Source organism: Crotalus tigris, unplaced genomic scaffold, assembly GCF_016545835.1.
Source record: "Crotalus tigris isolate CLP2741 ecotype Arizona unplaced genomic scaffold, ASM1654583v1 scf7180000020347.5012614909:4044961, whole genome shotgun sequence".
Taxonomy (NCBI): domain Eukaryota; kingdom Metazoa; phylum Chordata; class Lepidosauria; order Squamata; family Viperidae; genus Crotalus; species Crotalus tigris.
In genome coordinates, this window is record NW_024097978.1 from 3,485,839 (window position 1) to 3,513,011 (window position 27,173).

General features: G+C 37.4%; 1 protein-coding gene across 2 annotated transcripts in view; it reads right to left on the reverse strand.

The window, feature by feature from the left end:
• Nucleotides 1-27,173, reverse strand: part of POLQ (DNA polymerase theta) — a 95,816-nt gene that overhangs the window by 33,619 nt on the left and 35,024 nt on the right. For both annotated transcript variants that reach the window (XM_039366578.1, XM_039366579.1), the window contains exons 12-21: nt 21,460-21,599; nt 19,225-19,418; nt 18,409-18,533; nt 15,970-16,213; nt 10,849-13,154; nt 8,502-8,648; nt 7,626-7,819; nt 4,303-4,543; nt 3,565-3,758; nt 447-584 (exon numbers count right to left, since the gene is read on the reverse strand). In XM_039366578.1, coding sequence (XP_039222512.1) covers nt 447-584; nt 3,565-3,758; nt 4,303-4,543; nt 7,626-7,819; nt 8,502-8,648; nt 10,849-13,154; nt 15,970-16,213; nt 18,409-18,533; nt 19,225-19,418; nt 21,460-21,599 — 3,923 coding nt within the window. The remainder of the gene's footprint in view (nt 1-446; nt 585-3,564; nt 3,759-4,302; nt 4,544-7,625; nt 7,820-8,501; nt 8,649-10,848; nt 13,155-15,969; nt 16,214-18,408; nt 18,534-19,224; nt 19,419-21,459; nt 21,600-27,173) is intronic.

The window sequence follows — 27,173 nt, forward strand, 5'->3', positions numbered from 1 at the left end:
ATTTACCATAGGATAACTCTGGGCGGCTTACAGTTACATAAAACCTAAAAAGTTAAAAACAAACATTAAAACCAAAAACACATGGGGGAAGGCGGGGGAGCAGGTGGGATCTGTTATTACTCAATTAATCATCTCCATCGTGCTGATCCCCCACTGAGGCCCCAAGCCGATTGGCACAGCCCATCTTTAGGCCCTGACGAAAAGGTAGGAGGGTATTACTGTAATCCATTAGAATTTTAATAGACAATTGGATTGCTTATAGAAATAAGCTGTTAAGGACTGTTCTTCTATAAAGAAACAGAATTCTTCCAGATGATTTTGAAGAACCTGATCTTTCAAAAACTCTGGCTGATGAATGATTATGTAAATTGGAAATTATTAACAAAGCAGAAATTTCTTTGGGGATAAAATGGACATTCCACAGTTACATCACATAAAAACTATACCTTTGTTGTACTGAACTGTTTACTCAGTCTGGCTCGATTCTTATTTGTTGTTGCTTTTCTAGTACAACCCAACACTTTCTTGCCTTTTTGCATTTTTAGTTCTCCATCTGACGGCAACTTTTGCTCCAGAAATAATACCTGAAACAGAACATAGCATCATGCAATTGCATCTTGTCTTAATGCGCAACACAACTTTTCAAAACATGTTTATATCTTATCCCTTAATGAGCAGAAAGCAGAATGCCTAATAAAAATCCAGTTTTAATATCCTTTTAAACAACTTCTGAGTAGACTAGATGGTTTTCTGCTCTGTCCAAAGTCATCCAGGAATTTCCATGGTTAAGGGTGGTCTTGAACACTCAGAACTCTTCTTAGTTCTTGTTCAGCCCTTCACCAGCTGTGAAGGCCTTTGGGTCTCTCCCTCTGCCCCCCCCCACACCAAAAGTGAGACTATGGTTATTATATATTAAGTGAAATTATATTGGGATGCAGGTTCCCAACAAATCCTGTTAATGACAAAACATCAATTTTAAATGTTTGGAACAAATAACTAAAGTGTGAAATCACACAAAAAATGAAATTTGAATATGTTTTATATTTTAATTATTAACATGATGCAAATGTTCTGATTAAAACTTATAATTGCACCATCATAGTGCTTAGGTTTTATCTAAAACTGAATTGCATTTTCAGGTTTAAATAGATTATCATCATTGAAATGCAAAGAGATATAATACAAAAATTAATGATGAGTTGCTTTCTTAATTTTACTAAAAGTTCTAGTTAGGCATTATTGTAAATCTGTTTTAATTCTACAATAAACAATGCTAAAACATGCTAAGATGAATCTCTTTAACTTAGATTAACTTTGGGAAGGGGTCCATGTAAGCTTCACACATGCTAAGATCATGCCATCAAAAATAGCTGAATTTCAGCACTAAGATTTTTATCTTCTTTGGCATAAGTACTTTTATAAAGGACTGGAAACCTTTTACGGAATTTTTGGAAAAATGGATAAAAATGAACGGGTAAATTCTGGATTTCCTGATTAAAAGCAGTTGAATATGCAACAAAGGTATACAATATAGTTCTAAAATGGGAGAAATTATTAACATGATTTAAATTTGTAACTGCTGTAAAGAAGATCAAAGCTGCTTCTTTTTTTCTTTCTCACTGTATCTGTTTTTAATACCTTTTTTTCTTTGTTCTTTTTCTATTTTTCTTTTACATATTTGTCCTATGCAAATATTCAAGCTACTTGGGGAAGTTGTAGATAGAAATTGAGTGATTTGCCTATCATTTAAATATCCCCAAAACTGTGTAAAAAAAAATTCAACACACACACACACTTTTCCTGGATATATCAGAATGTTACCTGGTATCCTTCCATGACCCTTCAAAAATCAAGAGACAGAATTACAATCTGTTTTTTCCGTGAACCTGAGGGGGCGTGGTTTTGTGTGCTGCCTGCATCCCGCAGATGGGGCTTTGCTTGTTTGTGCGGACTGGATGCTGGCATGCCGCAGCCCAGTACTGGTCCACAGACCAGGGGTTGGAGACCCCTGCTGTAGAGGAGTTTTAATTTTAATTATTAACTGCATCACTATTTTTAAAATGCAGAATATGAATTTTAAAAAATAAGCAAAAAAATAGCTCAGATAGCAAAAAGCGTTTTGGGAACACTATGACACCAGACCAAAATTATGGCTGTGTTAAGCTACAAAATAAAAGGACACTGAGTCTCTGAATATGACAGTAAAACAGAGCGATGAAATAAATCAGCAAATGAGAAATGTGCTCTGTAGTGGCAGATGTACTAATTGAGACGTGAACCAAGGTAAACTGAAGATATTTCTGATTCCATCTGCCCTTCCCCCCACAAGAATATATAGATCAATAGTGGCAAACCTTTTAGAGATCGAGTGCTCAAACTGCAACCCAAAACCCACTGATGTATCACTGGGTGCCGGGTGGGCGTAGCGTGCCGGGTGGGTGTGGCTACGGTGGTCATGGATCCAGATGCTTAAAAAATGCCTCTGCCACCCGAATCGGCCGTGGGGGGGGGGCGAAATCGCTCTGCAGCCATAGATTCGGGTGGCAGAGGTCTTTCCCAGGCCTCCAAAGCCCAGATCGGGCCACTGGGGCACTGAAAAATCATTCTGGAGGCATATCTGGACTCGTGCTGGCAGCTCCACCATTCAGCCTGGATCTGCCCAGCTCTTGCAGCTGCTCCCTGACTCCCAGTGCAGAGAGAAAGATAGCGAGAGTGTAGGAGAGGTGGAGGGGAGCAGCTTGGCCCCACCTCCCTCTGGGGCGATGGTGTGCATGCCCACAGGGACGGCTCTGCGTGCCATCTGTGACACGCGTGCCATAGGTTCGCCACCATGGATATAGATGAATCTGCTTTTTAAAATTTAACAAATTTGTATAGTCAAACCATATCACTGAAGGCAACTCTGAGCAGCAAACAACAATCATATAAAAACAACAAACATCATTGAACGATGCTTACTAGATTCATTATTTAAATATTCATCTAGGATTACATACTATAAATGAATGAACTTTCCAATAGAAGAGAATATTTATAGCTCAGGGTTGAACTGTGAATTTCTTAGTGCTCCATGAGCTTTATTGTTTGCTTGCAGATATTTCATTACCCAACTAGGTAACATCAGTGCGAATGTGTGTGGAATTGAATGAATTCTTCTAGTTGGAATGCTTACATTTTTTTAATGATATAGTCTATGGTATGAATTAAGAGGCACAAAGGAATGGGCCCATACCAACAATAAATAAATTTTGGGCCAAGAAATTAAGCTTATAGTCATAAGAAATTATAAGCAATTAGAAGCATTCCATGCAGTGTTTTATTAAATAGTTGCTACAAGCTGTGGTTTCAGACAATATCTGTTCTACTTTATATAGTGCAAAATTGATAGAAAAATACGAGCAAACATTTTAAAAGTAATTTTAAAACTAACATTGAGAAACATTTTCTTCAGAAGCAATTAGAACTTTACTGGTTGAACAGAGGCAACAAACTTCTTCCAATCAAAATTTCATTGATGATGTCTGGATCAAAACATAATCTATTCATGTAAATTCATCACAATACCTCAGCAACATCATCTGGACAGGTCAAGGAGAAACTGTGACCTGCCAGCTGGTATATCCGATTCTCAATCTCATTCAATTTTGCTTCCATAACATGTTTCTGGGCCTCACATTCTACTGTGCTAAAACCTATGCCATTGAGTTCCAGCAAGGCCAAGCAATACTGATTTGGCATCTCCACTTTCTGAAAAATATCTATAATAATGACAAACGAAGCAAAACATAATTTTAGTTCCATTCTGCAAAATATATTACGGCTAGCATTTTAGGACATTTGAATGAAAGCTACTATTTGCTCCGATTTTCACCCTGCCCCCTCATCACCTATCAACTTACCCTCAATAATGTATTCTGCAGAGCATGCGTACAATGCAGGATGATGAACATATGCTCCAAACACTGGAATGCTAACACATTATTAAAAATTCTCAAAAAAAAAAAAGTAATCAAGAAATAAAGTAGAAAGTTAAAAGCTAATTAATAAATAAAAAAGGTCTAAATCTACAAACGATAAAGAACATTTGAGTTTAACTGCTATGCAATTAACTCTTTTCATTTTCGGTTCATGCTTATAGTGTTCCGATGCAAAATCATGATTGTCTGAAACCTTTATGATAGCAAAATATAATATTGTGACACAACAATCTGCAAAATTTACATGTATTATTTTGAAGCTCAGGATGAATTTTAATCATTTAGTGCCTTTCGTTAAATGATGTCAGCCCTATAGCCTTTTTACCTTGCAAGTTATCCTTATGTAGTATAATATGGAGTTCTTCTATAATATGGAAGACAAGAACAGACTCTACAGATGCCCTGTAACGTCCAGACTGATCTGCACTGGCACTGAGACCCAGGCTCTGATTTCCCTGGCTTGCTCCAATGTTATCTAGCAAGAATAAGTCCTGAGGAAGGAAATTGGCAACCATACTGTGAATGGAATCTTCTTTTGATCCAGGGTCAATTAACCAGCATGCTACCTAGAGTAAGAAAAATATGTTCAGCATTCACAAAATTATATGGAAAAAGCATTTTTCACAAAAACGCAACATAGTCAAGTTTGCAAAATGCAAATATGTTGTTGACATATCTATATCCCACTTCAGAAGCCAGTGTCAACGCTGTAAACATTGGATGTTCCCACTCTGACAACTGATGAAAATGCAGCAATTTTCTCTTTTCCTTTAACATGCTTTTTCTGGTATTTAGAAATCAGGTGCAGAAGGGGGGTGGGTGGGATGAAAGCTGGAGCTCAGCTAGCCATAATAACTCTGCTTTGTGGGAACCCAAGGACGAGCTGATAACATTTTGGTGGGCTGAGGAGCTGGGGAGAAAGCCTGCATTTTAGGCTAATTGAAGAATGTGATTTATGACAGCTCATTGGGGGTGGGAATTGCACTTTGTTACTTTGTATCTGGGGGAAGGGAATTTAGTTTTGGGGTTCAACGATGTAGTGCCCACACTTTGTTTCCTGATTAAAATGTTCTTTGAGGAAGAATCTTGCCTTGAAGTTCTTTTGATGGGTTTCATCTACCGGAACCATGACAGCCAGATTTATAGGATTACTGATTCCCAGAATTCAATAGAAGCATGGGTTCCAATGGTCACTCTGTTTTACTGGTCTTTGCACTTAGCAGCTATTCTATGCTATAGTAATATCATAGAAGACCATAATATTCATCTTTTAAATAATATTTATTCATGAGTTAATATTTAATGATGCCAGTGAGTGACCCTATTGCCTGATAATTGTGTGAAATACCTAAATAGTAACTGAGTATCATATTGCAAGGTAGGTTTGTGTAGTGGGGAAGTAGGTGAATATATTCTGGTGGTGATGGGCTGAAGGAGGTACAATGCAAGGCACAAAACTGTTATAGGGGAAGAAAAATTGACAGTTTGATGTCAATCTCCACCTCCACCCCAGTAGCCTCACACCTACATCCTGTGGGCTCATCTGGTAAGTCTGTTTTCAATAAGATCATGTAAGTCCATGACCTGTTGGAGATGAACATGAAGAATGGACATTAATTATTATGACCTAGATGGAGGGATATCTCCTCTCAAGAGACTTGCATCCTGTGGTACAGATCCATCATAAGTCTCAAAGCCAGGGCTGGGGAAGCAGGGGTATGTACTGACTCTTGCCTGTGAGGAAGGATTCTGGTTTTGAGGATGTCGGGCACGAATGTCTTTATATCAGGTCATGGAGATTGCCTGCCTGGCAGCTTTGATCACTTTGTAGAACCATTTGCTGTTAAAATCAACCTCACTTCCTCCAGGTGGATTTAAGCTTGGAATTGCATTGGTTGCTTTTGTGATGACATTTGTCAAGCTTAGATGAGAGATCTTTTTACATTTCTTGGCAGCCTTTGGTACCACTGATCACAGTAAACCTTCTGGAGTATCTGCAAGTGTTGGGGGTTGGAAGCACTGGTTTATGATAGCCTAATCTTCCTTAGTGAGTGGTTTAGTCAATCGAAGAAATGACTAGTTCAGTGAGTATGTCAGGTCCACAAAGAAATGTATTCTTTTCCCTTCTTATAGTTTACTTGCTTTTGTAACCACTTTTTGGGGCCTGCCATTCTGTTGGAAGGGGAGGTACTTTGGGGGTATTTTGTACTGTCTTGCCACTATGCCCTTCCCCCAGGAGAAGGAATGCATCACCCTTATCTAGGAGACTTTTGAGCTTGGAGCCAGAAGGAAAGCAAGAGAGACCTTGAAGAGCATGCCAATGGAGCCAGTTACCAAAACACTATGCCACTTCTGGATTGGCTGGAATTCAAATGGACCCTGGGGGAAGAGTAATGGATGTTGCTTTTAATATACTGCTTGTGCAGGTTTTTCCTCAGATCTTGCCTTGTTTTCCCTGTTATCCTAATAAAAGTTCCTTTTGAGACAATGCTTTTTTCAAGAGTTCTGCTTTCTTGGGAGGTAGGTCCTTACAGATTGCTTCCTTGTGGACTTGCCACAAAGATTGGTTCTTTCCACCTGTTCTTTAATGTCATATGAATAGAATAGAGCTGGAAGGGACCTTGGAGTTCTTCTAGTCCAGCCCCCCACTTAAGCAGGAGAACCTATACCATCTCAGACAAGTGACTATCTAGCCTCTTAAAAATCTGCAGTGATGGAGCGCCCACGATTTCTGGAGGCAAGCTGTTCCACTGGTTAATTGTCCTCACTGTTAGGAAGTTTCTCCTTAATTTCAGGTTCTCTCTTTGATCAGTTTCCAACCATTGTTTCTTGTCCTCCCTCTGATGCTTTGGTGAATAACGTGACCCCCTCTTCTTTGTGGTAGCCCCTCAAATACTGGAATGCTGCTATGTCACCAGTTTCTTCTTTTCTTTAGACTAGCCAAACCCAAGTCCTGCAGCTGTTCTTCAAATGTTTTAGTCTCCAGGCTTTGAATCATCTTAGTTGCTCTTCTCTGAATTTTTTCCAAACTCTCAACAACTTTTTTGTGATATGATGACCAAAATTGGCTGCAGTACTCCAGGTGTGGTCTTACTAGAGTTTTAAAAAGCGATACTAATACTTCATGTGACCTTGATTCTATGCCTCTGTTTATACAACCCAGGATTGTATTAGCTTTTTGGGCTGCTGCTACATACTGCTAGCTCAGGGTCAAGTGATTGTCCACTAGGACTCCAAGGTCTCTCTCACAGTTAGTTTTTATGAAGTTTTTAACAGAAGGTCATCTGTCAATTTAAGGCACAGTACTATTATGGGAACATACAGTATCTGGGACTGTGTATGTCAACCTCTACATTAGACTCCTTTGATAACAACCTTTTTTCCATCTAAGAGAAGCTCTATGAACTTGTGGCTGTCCAAGTCATCTTGGAAATGCATGCTTGAACTTGCATTAATTCTTATGTCGTTGTAAGAAGTGAGAACTACATGGAATCTTGACAAAGAACCTAAAGTAACAATTAGTATAAGAAAACTCTCCTCCCCACAACACTTTCCTTCTCAGGTTATCCTCTTCCTTTTCATATTTAGTTTATCAGGTTGAGCGCCATTACAGAAATAGAAGAATTACAAGAGATGAAGTTAGCAAACCTTTGGGTCCTCAAAACATCCTGCCAATGAGATGCCACAGGCCTTCAGGATAGTCTTGTAGTGCTGAATAAAATCATATACAACAAGTGAAAATGCTCTCTCAGACTCCTGCAGACATAGCTTAAGATGTTGCAATCTTTCTACCACAGACAGGTCTTGATCCAATGGAGGCTGTGCCAAACTGGGACTTACTTCTAAAGAGACAAGAAAAAGTGAGAGGAAGAAAGCATGACAGCATACATTTGTATACAAATGTGCTTTGTTATACAAAAGCAGAAATCTTCCTTGCCTTTTTCTATTGTAAACTATATTGAAAATATTTCTCTTTCTCTTTCCTTTCTACATATACTTTTCTTTTTGTCACCTGACTCAGAACTGCCTCTCAAAGATATTTTCTTCCCCTTGTCCTAGGGTCTTTGCTGGGTTTTTTGCCCCCGGCAAACAATTTCCTAATTACTTTTAAAAACAGTATAATTTGCAGGTATTTTATAAAAAAGAATGTAAATTAAAAACAAACAAAACCCAACTTCTCTTCAATAAATGCTACTAACTTTAACTTAATTCATTAATATGGTGTACACACAAACACACACACACACCACAAATCCCGTTTGTGTTCATATTAACAGTAGAAAAACAACAACCTCCAGGATAAATGTAAAAAACAACTGTTTATTAGCTAAGCTTTCTTCGGTCCCCTGCTGACATCAGAGTAAAAAACCAGAGTCTCTGGTTTTTTACTCTGATGTCGGCAGGGGACCGATGAAAGCTTAGCTAATAAATAGTTGTTTTTTACATTTATCCTGGAGGTCGTTTTTTTACTATATATATACACACACTATATTTATTACCTCTAAACAATAAAGACATTCTTACCTATCTGGCTTTGAGAGTTCTTCTGCAATGAGATGTAGTAAGCATCCTTTCTACCCCAGCACACAGCTAATCCAACCACCAGCAAGTCTTCGCAGGCATGAACAGGAAATCCATCATTTTCATGGAGAATTTTCATAGATGTACTTCCTATAGAGCAATCATGGACACACAGAAGCAGCCTACAATAATTTTAACCTTTGCAAGTTTCAATCAGCCAAAGACTTCATGTAGAAAGCAGTCTTTCCATTTTGGTATTGTTTATAATCTTTTAAACCTGTAGATAAACTATCACTTAAGTTCTGAGTATTCTAATGTTAGAAAAATGAATTTCAACAACACTGATGGCATCAAGGTATAGAGCTTTTTTGCCGTGTGTAATAGTGTAATAGTCATCCATCCTCTTCATCTTTGTCCTATATAATTAACTTCAGTAAATTCTGACAGTATTATACAGCAGTATATGAAGATGTTTGCCAACAGTGTAGTTAACATGTGGAATTCCAAATAAGCACAGATATAAAAATAGCTGTAAATCATTAATTCAGCAGAGCAACAATCTTGCTATATGAATCTTCCCCCCCCTCAATGAATCTCTTTATGATTGTGCTGAGTGATTGGATTTGTTTTTCCTGCTCCTTCCCATGCTGGCTGTATTTATTATACTGGATTTAAATCTACTCTAATCAATAAATCCAGGAAAACTAAAGTATATATAAAGTTTGCATAGACATACACATTCATTTTTATAAATGAATACAAATGGAAGTAAAAACAAGTAGTAAGGGAAATTGTGTCTGCAATTCTTTGACATTTCAGATCTTTCCACCCATCCCTACTCTGGATTACACTTCTGAGAAAGAGGAAAAGGCATTGGGGATTTGGCAGAAGGGAGTGATTTATTTTTTTTCTCTGTAGCCCCTGGCCTGATCAAGCCAATTTTTTAATTCAATCTTTCTTTTGCAGCTTTTAAACCAAATTTGGTCCTATTCTATTTTGCTTTCAGAGAATAATTATGTCGATGGACAGGATCCTCACCATGTTTACATATTTTTTGAACAGTTTAATTGGTTGAAAAGAGTAGAAATTAATTATAATAACCCCAATATAGTCTCTTTCTACTTAGCTGCAGCACCTATCTTTTTTTATTAACTTATGCTATCACTGAAAAGTCCATCTCTGAAAAGTCTTTCTTAAGTAAAATAATTGTGATAAGAGCATAGCACCAAACTATTAATTCATTGGGTGATCACCAGCAGATAAATTTATGATAGTCACAAACTTAACTTCCACACAGTACTTCCATACTTTCATTAAAACAAATATTTTATGTGTGCTAATAGTAATAAAACAACCATATGCATTTTAAAAGCATTGCAGTGATAAACCTTCTTCTAACTGCCCTCACCTATTTATTAGGAGTATGAATCTAGTTTGATTCTGACAGAACAAAATATAGCATAATATGGTAGAAATCTGTACCTATATTTGGTTAATAAATGCCATTAGTTATATGAAAAAGGAAGCAATATATCTTTTTCTTATTTGAGAATAACACTGTTAACTTTTTCTATGTCTCTAGAATTTCTCTTTCTAGGATATGGCTAGCCAGTCTTAAAGGAAGTGAGATTAATGCAGTTTAGAAGTGCTTATAACTCATCCTGACCAGATGTCATGTCATTCTTCAACTGACCCCTAACCTGTCAACTTTGATTTGTTTATTAAGAGCTTTGCTGTTTTATATCTATAAATGTACCTATTCAGACAGTGCTCTTAATTATGGTCTTGAGGGAGGCATTTAGCAAGATAAGGAAGATACTTGCCTTTCTTTTTCTTTGTTCAGCTTAGCCACTCAGTATCACACTGCTATACAGTTGAACAACTAGCACATAAATGTCTACTTTACAATTTTCAGCTATCAGCTAAAGCAATGTGGTAAAAATTTTTCAAATGTTCTGGCACTTGGCACTATAGGCCTGACCATATGTTAGCAGTATCATTCAATTTTAATTCCTGTGTGCTCATGCATGTGTGCACAAATGTGCAGTACTATGTACTATGTATAAACAAAACATGCTGTATTAAGTTGAATGTATATATAGAAATTACTGCTTTACTGCCTGCAGAACTATCAGTTTTGGTTGATGTTTCATATGAAGTACATCTCAATTATGGAGCACCTGCCACCTTAGACATCAGTAACTCTTGCACAGCAATAAAATTCTGAATTTATTTCCTTCCAAAATTGTAACTAAATTATCTAATTAATCTGTAAATGTTTTTTTAAATGGTTTATTAATACAAATTTGAAAATATTCATCTGCAAGCTAAAACACGGCAGACAACTCACCTTGCTTGAACTTTGCACCAATAGCTGATCTGTGAGACAGAGGGCTTTTTGTCTTTTCACAAGCCACAGAGATAGAAAATTTTTTGTGTGTTTTCCATTCTTTAATGAAAGTTTGGAAGAGAGTTTTATCATTTGCCACATCAATTATTGAGAAATTATCAGCACTGCAAGATGCTGGAGGAACCTTTTCCTGAGATAAATGGAGTGAAAAATATTCACTTATCAGTGAATTATCCTCAAGATTAAACTCAGTATGTTCTGGTTGACGTTGTAATACTTGTTCCTGTATGGGTAAAACAGATTTATCCTTCTGTAAAAACTGAACATATGGAACTTTATTGACAGAGATTGGATTTTCTGTTTTTGTCACAACCGGTATTTCTATGCATTTTGAAGTAGATTCTATGACATTCAGTGGTGAAAAAGGCATTTTGTTCCCATCTATCCAAGAAACACAACTTCCATTTTTGTTCTTTTGATCATCCTTCATTCTTGTTACACAATTTCTGCCAAAATCTTTGTGCAAGGATAACTCACATTGACCAGGACAAATGGTAGGAGTCCTTGAATCTGTAGTATTCTTAGAAAACACTAAATTCAATTTGTTTTTTGGCCCCATTTCAGATTTATCATTGGAAGAACTTAACCCTCTGTCTAAAACTTCCTGCATTCCTGGACTCAAATCAAATAAAACATCAGGGTTGTTCATTTGCTTATCATTTTCTTCTGTACAATCTTTCTGTGGAATTTCACTTACATTCTTTTCACTACTTTTTAGCCTTTTCATTGTCTTATTCAGAATCTTGCTGTTTTTATAAAAAGGAGGTAAAACCATACCATTTAATATTTTTGCTTCATGTAAAGAACTAGTATCTGACATTATAAAGTTACACCCCATTGACAATTTTTGGTTTATAGTACTATTTGATATAGCTTTATTCAGTCTTGTTTCCAATTCACCTGAGGTATATTTTAAAGCACTTTTGAACAAAGGAGGGTTTACCAGCTCCTGTGGAATTGTCTCCATGATTATTTCACTGTTATCACCATCCTGGGAGCCATCCATGTGGTTAAAGTCTCCATCAAATAATAAACTATCACTGCCATTAAGTTTTGCTTCATTTATATCCACAGTGGATGGGTATTGGTTGAGAGAAAAAGAAATATTATTTGGAAGAACAGTGAGCTGTTGTTCTGTTAAGTTTGGAGTTTGATAGTGCCGTAAGAAGCTATCCAACTGGGAATCTGTGACAGAAAAACAGCTTGTTTCCAAGCCAACTGATGTTCCTTGGTATTTTTCAGTTTGACGCCCCTCCAAATCTGATACTTTACTAAGCAATAATGGTGAATGTGCTTTTCCACACTCTAGTTTATCCCTAATACATATAGCATTTTTTTCTGACATATTGATACCATTTATACCAATGCAGTTTCTCTGTGTTAGACTGTCTACCAGTTTTTTGTCTTTGATTTGTTGCTTGTTAGCAGTTTCATCTGCCATCTGCTGTTGTAATAGTCTATCTGTTTGGGTATCCAACTGGAAGCTTTCTTCAAATTCTTTGAAGACAAGATCCAAATCAGAAGAATAACCATTCTTAATACGTTCTATGTTGCTTGAAAAACTGCAGGTATGAATATTGACTTCATCTCTATTTGCAGCTTGTAATATCCCACTGGGATTTGTAATTGTATTTTTATCCATACTTTGCTTGGAATGAAGTTCGACATTAGATTTAAATCTAGTTGCAACATCATTTTTTATGCCTTCTTTCAAGCTTCTCTTCATAATGTCTTCAGCACTTTCCATTGCCTCACTGGCATCCAACATTTGTTTCTCATGTGAATTTATCATATCTCTGTTTAAATTCATTCGTTTCTTGGCACTAGGGTGTATATCATCATTTCTTGCCTCTGCCCCTATTGGAACCTTATTATCAATCTCTTCTGCTGAATTACCTTCCAGCTGCCTCTTATTTTTTTGTTTAACAGACAATATATTTTTGATTTGTGAATTGACCCTTGTGTCTGATAAAGTCATATTGTGGTTATTTTGGGGTTTCCGGTGGCCTTCTGTAACACTTTCCTTTGTAGAAAATGTATAAGACGTATCCAGCAAGATTGAGGTACTGGGGTTCCACTGTACTCCCCAAAGAGCTAAGTCATGCTTTAAAAGCCTTTTAGCCTCCTCTAAAATCAGACAGGCTGCTTCACCTTCAGTTAAGCATTTTATTCCAGACATCCACATGAAATGGGCATTAAGGCGCTCCTTGGCAGCTTGCTCGTCTTCATCTACTGCTCTGCGAGTACTAAAGCAAGGGACACAAGCCAATTTTATTAAAAAAAAAATATCTTTCATTTTTAAATATAATTAAAGAATTCATACAGTATCTTCTTATCTTTGACTAACACAGGAGATCTTTTAAGGGAAAGGGAACACCTGACAGAAGACATATGCCCTCCTTTCAAACCACCTGTAAAAAAGTAACGAGGAAGATGGTTCTAGTACGCAAGAAGGGAAGTATCTGCAGGCTTGAGGGAAAGAAGTACTAGAATAAAGCAAGAATGACGCTTAAAGTAATATTTACAAATTGAATGAGTTCAACATTGAGCATGATCCAGGCACTTGCTTTGGACAAAGAGGATTAATAAGTGGGGCAACAGCCAAATGAAAGGAAAAAAGTTGGGAGGGAATGAATGCAGTCCTTTCCGCAGTCCCAAGAAGGTTCCACTCCCATTTGCACTCTGATTCAGGTGACTCCGAGGATACAGATAATTCCCCCAAGTGGCCTGAATGACTCTTTGCTGACTGCAAGGATATAAATCTTTCCATTCCCCACCACTTAAGTTAGGACCGAAGAAGCTTCTTGGATAAGAAATGAAAGGTTTTCAGAGAAAAAAAAAAGACAAAGTCCAGTTGCCTTTTGTTTTGTTTAAAAAAAGCACCTTAGGGACAACCATGACCTGGATTATTGAGAATCTCCATAGACATATGGGAGGGAGTGCAAGGCACACAAGCATATTACAGGACGTCCTCCCTTAACAACCATTCGTTCAGGAACCATTTGAAGTTATGATAGTGCTGAATGAATGGTACTGATGCCCAGTCCTCAAAGCTGCAGCATCCCCAGGGTGATCAAAATGGGTGCCTGACAGCCCGCCTGCATTTATTCACAGGGTGCAGTTCAGCTTCCCTCCACCCACTTACTCCCCCCCCATCTCTACCCTTTTGGCGGCCCTGCACTTAGCTGCCTCTGCTGCCCCAACTGATCTTTGACATCTTTTTCCTCCCACTGCTGATGTCCAGTCTGGCCCTCCGCAAGGCAACTGCTGACTATGAGGCCTTCTTCCGGAGGCCTCATAAGAAGGATAGCCAGCAGCCATCTACTGAAGGAACAAGCTAATTTCAGAAGAGCAATGAGTGCATGTAGGACAATGGGGGCGCACAAGGTGGTGGAATGGAGGATGCCTCAAAGGGCAGAGATGAGGGAGATAGGCAGCTGGGGGAGTTGCAGTGGAGGTGAGTGTGGCAGGGCAGGAGAAGAATGAGAGCCCGGACTAATGGCCAGAAATGGGACTACTGAAACTAATGTCACCGAGTGATGCAGTCATGTGATGTTACACCTGCAACTGCATTACTCAGTGATAAAAATTCTGGTCTTAATTAGTGGGGATTAATTAGGGACTATCTGTAAAGATTTCAAGCTACCACTCTTTATTCAAGACTGATGAAGTATAGGAACATGGAGCTGAAATGGAGTTCAGAGAGTCAGTTTGGTTTAGTGGTTAAGGCACAGGGGTAGAAAGAAAGAGGAAGGTCAGGAGTTTGGGCCAGTCCCTCACTCTCATCTCACCTCACCTCACCGGTTGTTGTTGTGGGGCAAATAGGAGGAGGGAGGTGTGTTGGATATGTTTCCATCTTGAGTTATTTGTAAAAATTATAAAGGTGGGATACAAATAAATAAATTAAAAGAAAATAAAAAATCGCTTATGTCACTGATAATTTATGAACTGTATAAGCTATTTTGTATATAGACCTGAGTATTACATTGCAGTGCCTAAGGAAAGAAAGTGGGAAAGTATGAGCTAAATATTGTAATTTTGACTTACTATAAAGTCAGCAAGGAACAAATTGTTAATTCCAACTTTTTATAATTTTATGTTCTTCAAGAATAGAAGAAAACACTCCTTGGAATAATTTAATATATAAGCATTTTAAACAGAAAATGGCAACATGTTTGTGATGGACTAAGGTGTGGATATTTTTGGGGTGCTTTAGAGTTAATGCTGATTTCTGGTGACTGCCTGGATAAATTTCTGCAGTTTTCTTGGGAAGATTTCAGAAGTAGTTTGCTATTGTCTGCTTCCTAGGGTGAGGGAGGGTGACAGGCCCAGGGTCACCCAGCTGCCTTTGTACCTGAGGTGGGGACTAGAACTCATGATCTCCCAGTCCCTACACTACACTATGCCTCAGCATTACACTCAAGTGGTTCTCTGGATTAAGTTAACACTGGGGGAGGGGGAGTAAGAATCAGTAACCAAGGGGCTGTGGAAATAATAGTAAAATCTCTAATTAAAGTGAGTCATGTATGGAATTGGTTTCTATATATATCTCATACACATCTAAGCGTGATACTGTCTACACCCACTAAAAAAGGACTACTTATTTCCCATAAAATTGATTTTTCATTTTGTCAGTAAACCAAATTGCGCAAGTTGAAAATGATTGTGGACAGCAATGTCTTTGTCTGGGTGGGATGACAAGGATTATCTAATTATCTGACCAAAACAGTGAAAATCAGTATGTCAGTTACCAAGAGATCTTACACAGCTAAATGGCTCCAGAGTAAAAGGAATAAAACGAAGACAAATATGTTGCAAAGGAAAAAGTCTGTAAAGTTCTTTCTTCCCTCCTTGAAGTAAGATCGCAAATATGGTTAACTTGACAGGAAGAGGGACTTTAGCATCTTTTGTACTTTTCCTGCCTGCTGTAACCTTTCACTGATGGAGAATCCAAGAGTATTTGAATTGTATCCAAGCAAACTATTATCCAGTAGCTTAAGCTTCCTCAAGTTACACTACACAAAAAGGATAATTTTCAGCAATACTGAAATGTTTTCCTACCTTCTGAATGGTGCTGCATTTCTGAAAACATTTTCTACTTCCTCAAGAGTCCCTTTAGCTACATCAGCCACTGTGATGAAACCAGCATTATAAAGAGCTCTAGCACACTGTGCATTTAGCAAAGATATCCGGACAAGATCACAGAGTTCTCTCTGAATTCCAAAATTAAGACGACTCTGAAACTGGGACAGCAATTGTTCCATGTTGTGCCATCCCAGCTGGTTACAGAAAATAGTAATCATCCCTGGAATATAGAAATATATATTTAAAAATATAAATAGAAGAGGGAAAAGATTGAATCTGCCATTCCATATTAGTGAATGTCTCTCTAAAAATTCTGAAAACTCAGATTTCCTTGGGGTATGTTCTCTCACATAGAATAATCATCTAGCAAATGTTTAAATGTTTAAATCACCCAGCAAATGTAGCACAACTCAGTCAAGAGAAAAACTTTTGATGCATTAAAGCACAAGAATGGATGCCTTTTGAACAACTTAACAATTTTGAGCTTTTATATTGTCTGGCTATGCTAAGAATATCTTTCTCTGAATCAAATGATCTAAAGAAAACTTATAAGCATACTGTGTTTATGTTCAATCATTACTAATGTGACCTATCTCCACATTTGTCTTACAATGTACTAAATTTTGTTTGTTTATACCTGATAATGAGTTCAGCACTACTTTCCCTCTCCTAGGTGGTATCTTTTAAGATGAATAATGGGGCTTTTTAACATTTACAAAACTTATTTCAGAAAACCTTGCACCTGCCAAGAATGGACATTTTGTCTAAACTGCTAATATGAGGAAAACTGAATGAGTAAATAGTTAAATATTGGTAAAAATGAGTCCTCCGTTGCCGGAAGAGGGGGGAATCAATGGCACTACAATTTTGGTGAACACACTCAAAGGAAAAGCAGTATTTCCCAGATATTCTATGCAAAGCACTTTGTGGAAATACACCTCCTTAAGGCTGAAAAAGCCAAGGAACTCTCTGTAGATTGTTTAGAACAGTATAGTATGTGTCTGTATTCTGTTTTCCTTTCTTTTCCCTAGAGGAAAGGAGCTAAGGTTAATGTATTAATATTAAAATAATTTTTAATCCAAAATGTCTGATATTAACATTTCGGTTGGGGATCACTGATGAACTATAATTGCACTCAAAGACTTCTGCTACATTTAAAACGTTAGATTTTGCCTGATTGGCCACCAAGTTACTGTTTCATATAAGTTGGAATTTTTTGCTAATTATTATATTCTTAACAACTTAATGATTGATATTTCTTATCAACTTGCCTGCTTAACTTGATTTCTGATTTGAATTTAATATTCTTACAATGCTAAATTGATATTTTTTAAAATTATCTGTTCCAATTCTATATGACCTGCAAAAATGATATAACTTTTTCTTTTACCATCCTGTAAATCTTAATGTAATTTTTCTGCTTTGCAAATCCTCAATATATTTTTTCTATTTTTTTTTTCTACAAGTATTTCTTGGGTTATCATGGCAATTGGGACAAGAATTTCCATTGCCAAGCAACGCCATCATAAAAGCACGACTTGTGCTATGTGATTGCATTCACTTACTGACAACAATCCCAGCAGTCCCAACTGCCATAGTAACACCAGGATTTGTGAGTTGTTAAGCAGGAAGAGGCAGAAGCCCAAGGACTCCAAGCAGTCCAGTGGGAAAGTTCTGTGGGAAGACCCCATGGGCAGGCAAGTGAACAGATGGCATGGGGACAGAGCACAGGTAGAAGAACACTAGCAAGAGGAGGAATAATTTCCAGCTTCCTGCTGGCTTCCCCAAATGACTTTGCTTGTGGGAAGCTGAAGGAAACAAATGCCAATTTCCTGTAGCAAAACAAGGCAGGAACAATTGTGAAAATAGCTTATTCCCCACATCTTGATGATCATTATGTGCCATTGTTATTGAATCTTAACGACCACATAGATTTTCTCCATGGTTCCCCACATATGGAGGCTATTTCTACCTTTGTGTGCACACTCCAGGCTGTTTTATCAAGTGAGAGAAGCAACTACAGGTAATTCCCATCAAACAAGAAAATATTGTCATGGTTTGTTGAAAGCTTGTATATTTTTTTCCCTGGCTTAAGAACATGTTCAGTAAATCTTGCTCAGTCATAGCTAATGATGTGAACATTCCTTCTATTTTGGTTTTGTTGTACAAATGGCTGTTGGATTTATTTTAATCTTTACCAGTGCTCCATAATGGAAGAATGAGAATGAATGTAATGACAACGATGTAAGTATGGAAATTTGTCATCTTTTCTGTTTTGCTTGTTGAGAAAGTGCATGTACAAAGTATCTACTTAATAATGAAATTGACTGAAAAATGGAGATTATTTTATTAAAGCAGGCTGTCACCTAAATTGTTGTTAATTGCTTATTTGGAACACTATCAGTAATTTCTTACCTGCATATGTAGCGGCAGACTGTTGTAAAGATTGAAGCTGTCCACGACTACAGCCATATTTCTTCGCAACATCCTTTAAAGGAACTTCATTTATTAAATCCAGAAGAGCCAAGCTTGTAAAAAATCTGTATTAATAAAAGCTGTATTAATAAAATTAAGATACAATTTCTTTCTGTGAAAGAAAGAAAAGCGACCAAACAGATATTTGATAAAGAGGAAGAAAAATTGATAAAATGGGAAGCAAAAAGATAGACAACTGTCCTGGGTAACTTTTCTCTGTGGTGTGAAAAAATTAGAGATTATAAAGCTGCAGCAAAAATAACTCATCCATAATAATTGTTTCCAGCTAAACAAATAGAAATTGCTGCAGATAAGAGACAAATTTTGCAGCACTGTTATACAGTATACATCAGTCATGGCGAACCTTTTAGAGACCAAGTGCCCAAACTGCAACCCAAAACCCACTAATTCATCGTCAGGTGCCGGGTGGGTGTGGCCCATTGGCTGGGCGTGGCTGCCGTGGTAACGGAAGATTGGGTGGGAGTAAAAAGTTTAATCAGTCAGTTCCAACTTTGCAAAAAAAAATTTTCCCCTTGAGAAGTTGAAATTGACTGATTGATTGAACCTTTTTTTTTTTGGTACACGATGGCGGAGGCCTAAAGCGAAAAGGTTTTATAAAACCCAGCTGAAGGCCTAGGATTGGGGCAAGGGCGCACATGCCCACAGAGAGGGCTCTGAGTGCCGCCTCTGGCACCCATGCCATAGGTTCGCCACCACTGGTATACATCAATCAATAAAAAATTATTGAGTCATTACCTTTTGTGGATAGCCATTTGCCTATATTGCTTCTCTGTTTTAGCAATGATGTTGCCTTTGACAGAACAAGCCAAAAAACTTTCTTCAATTCCCACAAGTTGTGCTACTCTTCTCAATGAGGCAGGCAACTTCTCCCACAAGCAAAAGAATTGGTACCAGTCTATTTTGGTCCAGTCTTCATAAACAGGAGTGACCTACAAAAAAATCCACCCAAACTGAGTTAGTTTTCAAATTACAAGATTTCCATTTCTTTGGAGAAATGTTGAACATTTTTCATAATAAAAAGAAATGGATCTTATGTTGGTTGAAATTGTGTTTTACTAATACGAGTCCTAATTTAGCTCTAGGAGGATAATACATAATATTCATATGAGATTGCCCATTGCTTTTTAATCCACCCCTTTGCTAGCTTGTTGGAGGGGGAAGATTTTTGTGCTCCAGTTACAGTGTGTGAGTGTACTGGTGTGAGTGTACAGTGTTTACTGAGAAGTCTATCTGTAGCCATGTACTTGATAGAGGCTCTGACTGAGAAATAACCTAGGCATAGAAATTGAATAAGATTGTACACAAGGACAAATAATCCTGCAGAATATCCAGGAGTTCACCCCGGGTATCATGGTGACACGGATGAAAGAAACCGGAGCTCCAGTTGCCTAATCCGATTTCACTTTGTCTGGAGACCCAAAGATGTCAGAAAGTCGCCCTGGAGAGGCAACAAGGACGAAGGGAAACCTTGGGTGTTCGGAGCCAACGGTGGTTGGCCCAAACAGACCAAGGAACTCTTTAAATAGGAGAGAAATGCATTATTATTAACTTGGGGGAAAATAAAATGTAAAATTTATCTGAAAATTCCAGGATGGCTTTCAACAATGGAAGCATTTGTACATCCAAATCTAGTCAGTCTCGATAAAATATGGACATACAAAGATATTCTAAATTCTGAAGGGAACTTAAAATCCAGGCAAAAGATGGAAAATCAGGGCATCGATTTAACATGGTGGTCATGTTTACAAATGCAAGTCAGATACAACAAAAATATTAAACAATATGGATTTTATAAAGAGCGGACTATGTTTGATCAGACATTATTAACTTCTGATGAAAAGTTAATTAAAAATGTACAATTTTTTATTAAATTTCAAAATGGAAGATGAACAAGTAAAAGAAACAATGATAGCATGGGCAAAGAATTTTGGATATAATATAGACTTAGAGAAGTGGCAAAATTTGTTGGAAAGAAACTATAAATTGACAATGTCAGTTTCATATAAAGAAAACTTATATAAAATGTTCAAGTGGCACTTCCACCACCAAGATTAGCAAAAATGTTTTAAAAAATGTCAGAGAAATGTTGGAAATATAAACACAAACCAGGTACTTATTATCATATGTGGTGGACATGTGTTCAAGCAAGGAGATATTGAACAATAATCCACACTTGGTTAGAAAAAATGTTAGAGAAACACAGACTATAAACCTGCATTTTTTAAACTAGGTATAATGCCAGAAAAACTTGATAAGCAAAGTCCGTATTTGATTCTACATGTGATAACAGCGGCAAGAATTATATTTGCACAATATTGGAAGAACGAAGAAATACCACCAGAAGAAATAATCAAAAAAATATTAAACTGTGCGGAAATGACAGACTTACATTAAGGTTGAAAGAAAAAGAAGAAACAGAATATTTTCAAACTTGGGACCTATTTTATCGATGGTTAGAGAAAAGATTTAGGGATTAGGAATTTAATTTGTATTAGCGAATAAGATACTCAGACAACACGTTTTTGTTGAATAATTATTACTGAATTCTGTTAAAAAAAATAAAACTTTTTTTAAAAAAAATCTTGCAGAATATCCATGTAGGTGATGCAAGGCCAAATAGGAGTCATGATCTGGAATCATGCTGTATAAGTGAATCTGAGGAATCTCCAGTGTGCAAGTACATATATTCTTCTGATAAATCCATTAACACCTATATGCTGCCTGGTAAGATGGCTTCCACGTCTGATTTTCATGTCCTTCTGTACCTTCATTTCAGTGCTTTAAGGTTCAGGATTACCTTACAGTCCCCCTGTTCTTCTCTGGAATGATGAATAAAATGGAGAATTCACTTTATTGCTCTATGTTGCGTCTTGACTTTCAAACAAGGGTTAAATATGTTTGATAGATACATTAAACCTAATCCACTACTGTCATAAACACACACACACATACACACACACACACGCCTACCAAATAAAGACTGTGCAGATCATTCTCTAGAACAAAACTCTTCATTGCTCTCTGGAGATCAGCAAAAATTTCTAGTGCTGCTGTTGGGGAAAAGGAGGAAAACAAAGTAGCAGAGCCAAGATGTGTCGGACGATATATTTCTGCCAAGAGAAAAATGAAGCACTTATTATCATATGCAATGCAACCATAGTCTATTTTTAGAGACAAATATTGATTTTGCTGCAACCAATTAATGTTGTTCATCCTTTGAAAGTTGTATTCAATTGGAAATTAGACCAGGAATCTAAGATAATAGGGTACATGATTAATTATTTTCTGACCTAATAGGAACAAAGTGTATGCTTTACTATGATTTAATAAGAATAGATCTAGCCACCTTGTATAGAACTACAGTCATTTAGGTAAATCAAGTCCAAACAACAGCTGAATGTCAAGTCAGAAAATTGGTTTATCTAGCAACATGCTAGCAAGGACATTCTGTTAATATCTCCAGTTAGAAGAAGCAGGCTGTTTCCCCTGTTGCTTTTAGAAGACAGCAACCTTTTTCACAGAAGACAAACTGTATGATTATTAAAAGGGTAACATTACAGATAGTCCTTGCTTACTGATCCCTTGTTCAGTGATCCTTCAAAGTTGCGAAGGCACTAAATGTGTAGGGGAAAGAATGGCAGAACCTGGGGGCAAAGTTAAAAAAGGGTCAGCTTAGAATCTCTAGTAACCATAAGCAATCTAAGTCCAACTTCCCTTGAATTCTGCTGACCCTTATTTAATTCCATGGAGGTGCTAACCCTTAGTTGAGAATATTAATGTTTAACTAACAGTTAATACCTGCTTGAAATTGGCTGTGTAGGGATTCTTAATTCTGCCCTCAGGTTCTGCCACTCTTTCTCCAACAGAATGAGTGGTACTTAAAGTTCTGGCTCTCATAGCATCCTTATAGTCACATGAACAAAATTTGGGCTCTTGACAACTAGCCAACACTTATGATAGTTGCAGCGTCTGCAGTGTGCAAGGTGTCCACAGACTAGTGACTGTGACTGTGACCCTGGGCCTCCCCACGCTCACAAAGACCTGTGTCCTCCTTTCCTCTGCCTCTCTCTGCTCATCCATAGCAAGATCTGGATTTTTCCTTAAACCTGAAAACTGAAAAGATTAAAATAACTTTGGGGTGACATCTTGTGGCTAAACCTGATACTTCAACTTGTTACTGTCTAAAACAGGGGTTCTCAACCTTGGCAACCTTTGCTGGCTGAGGAATTCTGGGAGTTGAAGTCCATAAGTCTTAAAGTTGCCAAGGTTGAGAACCCCTGGTCTAAAAGTATTTGGCTGATAGCCCAGAAAGTAGATAAGACTTGGGTAACTTTGAAACACCAGCTGTGATAAGCTCAGCTGTGCTTTTTACTTAGTGGGGAAAAAAAGACTCTCTTTCTGGACTTCCTGATTGTAAAGCTTCTAGTCTGATACATCATTCTGGAAGAAGATCAGGAACAGACTTTTCCTATGGAAGAAGATCAGGAACAAATCCTTTTTATGTTGAAAGCAATCTATCAAACTCTCCTTACAGCTGGTGATGTTAGTCTATGGTGGCAAAAGTTCAGAAGTGGAGGACCTTTTTCAATTAATCAATTGTATTCAAAGGCATAAACTGAAAACCTAAAACTGCTTAATAAAATGTGTTAGTTCTATCAGATGCTACCAAACTCCTTCTAATTAAAAATAAGCCACAGATTTATTTCTGATTGGACATAGAAAGTGGAAAGAGGGGCACATAACTAAGTCAGAATATCAGCAAATAGCCCGAGCCTGCAAAGATGAAGTGAAGAAAGTCAAGACTCAAAATGAATTAAGGCTTGCGACCAAAGTAAAAAATAACAAAAAAAGCTTCTTTCAACATGTATAAAACAAGAAAAAAGTGAAGGAAATGATTGGCACATTAGTGGGTGAAAATGACAAGAAGGTGACAAGCAACAGGGAGAAAGCAGAACTATTTAACTCATTTTTTGCATCTGTCTTTACACAAAGGGAAAAAAACAGACCAACCTATCAAAAATAGTACCATAAAAAACAGAATAGAAACACAAGTTAAGATAGGCAAGAAAATGGTAAGTGAGCACGTGTCCAGCCTAGACAAGTTCAAATTGCCAGGACTAGATGGATACACCCCAAGGTTCTCAAGAAACTGGCAGATGTGATCTCAGAACCACTGAACTATATTTTTCAAAGATCCTGGAACACTGGGGAACAACCAGAGGACTGAAAAAGAGCTGATGTATTTCCCATCTTCAAAAAAGGAAAAAAATGGATCCAGAAAATTACAGACCTATCAGCCTGACCTCAATACTTGGAAAGATCCTGGAAAAGATAATCAAACAATGAATCAGCGAACACCTAGAGGCAAACAAAGTCATTACTAAACGCCAACATGGGTTTGTCAAAAACAGATCATGCCAGATAAATACCTTGACCAAGTGACAAAATTAGTGGATCAGAGGAATGCTGTGGATATAATTTACTTGGACTTCAGTAAGGCATTTGATAAAGTAGATCACAACCTACTACTTGACAAGATAGAAAAATGTGCGGTAGACAGCATCACCACCAGATGGATCTGTAGCTGGCTGACTGGCCATACTCAGTGTGTGGTCCTCAATGGAACTGCATCTACATGGAGGGAAGTGTGTAGTGGGGTGCCTCACGACTCTATTCTGGGCCCAGTGCTCTTCAACAACTTCATCAATGATTTGGACGAGGGCATAGATGGGGAACTCATCAAATTTGCAGACTACACCAAGCTGGCAGGAATAGCCAACACTCCAGAAGACAGGCTTAAGATACAGAAGGATCTGGACAGACTTGAACACTGGGCACTAACTAACAAAATGAAATTCAATGGTGAAAAAAGCAAGGTTCTACATTTAGGCAAGAAAAACCAAATGCACAAGTACAGCATAGGTGGCACCATGCTCAATAGTAGTAACTGTGAGAGGGACCTCGGAGTCCTAGTGGACAATCACCTAAATATGAGCCAGCAGTGTGCTGCAGCTGCCAAAAAGGCCAACACAATGCTAGGCTGCAAGATCACGTGAAGTGTTAATACCACTTTACAATGCCTTGGTAAGGCCACACTTGGAATACAGCATCCAGTTTTGGTCACCGCGATGTAAAAAAGATGTTGAGACTCTAGAAAGAGTACAGAGAAGAGCAACAAAGATGATTAGGGGACTGGAGGCTAAAGCATACAGTATAAGGAACGGCTGCTGGAATTGGGTATGGCTAGTTTAATGAAGAGAAGGACGAGGGGGGACATGATAGCAGTGTTCCAATATCTCAGGGACTGTGACAAAGAAGAGGGAGTCAAGTTATTTTCCAAAGCGCCTGAAGGCAGGACAAGAAGCAACGGGTGGAAACTAATCAAGGAGAGAAGCAACCTAAAACTAAGGAGAAACTTCCTGACAGTTAGAACAATTAACCAGTGGAACAACCTGCCCCCAGAAGCAGTGAATGCTCCAACACTGGAAGTTTTTAAGAAGAGACTGGACAGCCATTTGTCCGAAATGGTATAGGATTTCCTGCCTGAGCAGGGAGTTGAACTAAATGACCTCCAAGGTCCCTTCCAACTTTACTATTTTTTTTTTATTAAAAGTTTTACAAATTTAAATAAAACAAATAAACCCCTCCCACCCATCCCCCACTTCCCAGAGCTGATTACAGGGTAACAAATAAACAAACATAATCTAACTAACATTAACCAACTATACTATCAATCAAAACCATAACACATTTTAACTCCTTTTCAAAGCAAATATTAACAAATTAAAAACAAAAATAATAATATAATTAAAACTATTAATAATCATCTAAAATCTACTCATATGCAAGATAATACTTTTCAGTTTCATATTTCTTTTGAATATAATCAATCCATCTTCTCCAAACCATAATATATTTTTCGCCATTTCTGCTAAATTAGACACCTTAAGTATCCATTCTTCCATTGTAGGCAATGAGTTTTTCTTCCAATATTGCCCCACCAATAATCTTGCAGCTGTTATAAGATTCAACAACAAATTGATTTCTTTAACATCAAAATCTACAATAATACCCAACAAAAATAACTGCGGAGTAAACTTTATCTTTCTCTTAAAAATCTTTTGAATATTCCACCAAATCTTAATCCAAAAAGCTTTTATATCTCTACAAGTCCACCAAATGTGAAAATAAGTTGCATCTAAACTTCCACATCTCCAACATTTGGGCTGTAAATTCAGATACATGCGGGACAACTTTTGAGGATCCAAATGCCATCTATAAAACATTTTATAAACATTTTCTCTTAAATTTTGCACTTGAGTAAATTTTACATTTCTAACTCAAATTGTCTCCCATGTATCCAATAAAATCGGCTCATGAATATTTTGAGCCCATTTAACCATACAATCTTTAACTAACTCCGTTTCAGAATCCAATTCTATTAAAGCATTATAAATTCTCTTTATCTGGGCTCGACTTTGGTCTTTAATCTGTTTTACCAAATTCACATCCTCTAAAGTAATACCAGCCTTTTGATCTAAACTCCACCTCAATAACAATTGATTATACTGAAACCAAGAGTATACAATATTTTCTTGCTTCAACTCAATTGAAGATTTTAATTGCCAATCCTGCCCAACCAAACTAAGTAATTCCTTATAAGAAATCTTATCCAAATTCACTCCCCTAGATATTCCCTCTATCACGTGTCCAGGAATCCCCCAAATTGGAATTTTATAATTTAACCTATAGTAATATTTCTTCCAATCATGCAACAAGGCACTTCTCAAAATATGGGTTTTAAAAACCTGATCAACTTTTTATCATAAATTAAATACGCGTGCCATCCATATAACAAATCCCATCCCTCAAGAGAAAGAATATTTTTATTTGTTAAGTTGAGCCAATCACTAATCAACGTTAAAGCCACCGCATCATAGTACAATTTTAAATTAGGCACCTTAAGTCCTCCTCTTTCCGGTATGTCCTGTATAATTTTAAATTTAACTCTTGGCTTTTTCCCTGCCCAAATGAACTTATTAATCCCCTTCTGCCATTCCTCCAAATTAGCATCTTTTTTCAAAATAAGTATCATTTGAAACAACAAAAGAAACTTTGGAAGTATGTTCATTTTAACTGCTGAAATTCTCCCCAACAAAGATAATTGTAGTTTTTTCCAGTCATTTAAGTCCTTTTGCACTTTTGCCCATAATGTCTCATAATTATTTTTATACAATTTAACATTAGAAACTGTAATATATACCCCTAAATATTTAACCTTTCTCACTATTTCAAAACCTGTTAATTTAGCCAAAATATCTTTATGGATTACCCCTTTATGGATTACTGCCTTGTCGTGGCGAAGGGGCTTGCGTAACTCAATGAAGCTATAAGCTATGCCGTGCAGGGCCACCCAAAACGGACAGGTTATAGCAGAGAGTTCTGACAAAATGTGATCCACTGGAGAAAGAAATGGCAAACCACTCCAGTATCTTTGCCATGAAAACCCCATGGACAGTACTAAAAGGAAAAAAGATATGACGCTGGAAGATGAGCCCCTCAGGTCGGAAGGTGTCCAATATGCTACTGGGGAAGAGCAGAGGGCTAATACTAGTAGCGCCAGAAAGAATGAAGCGACTGGGCCAAAACCGAAAGGACGCTCAGCTGTGGATATATCTGGTGGT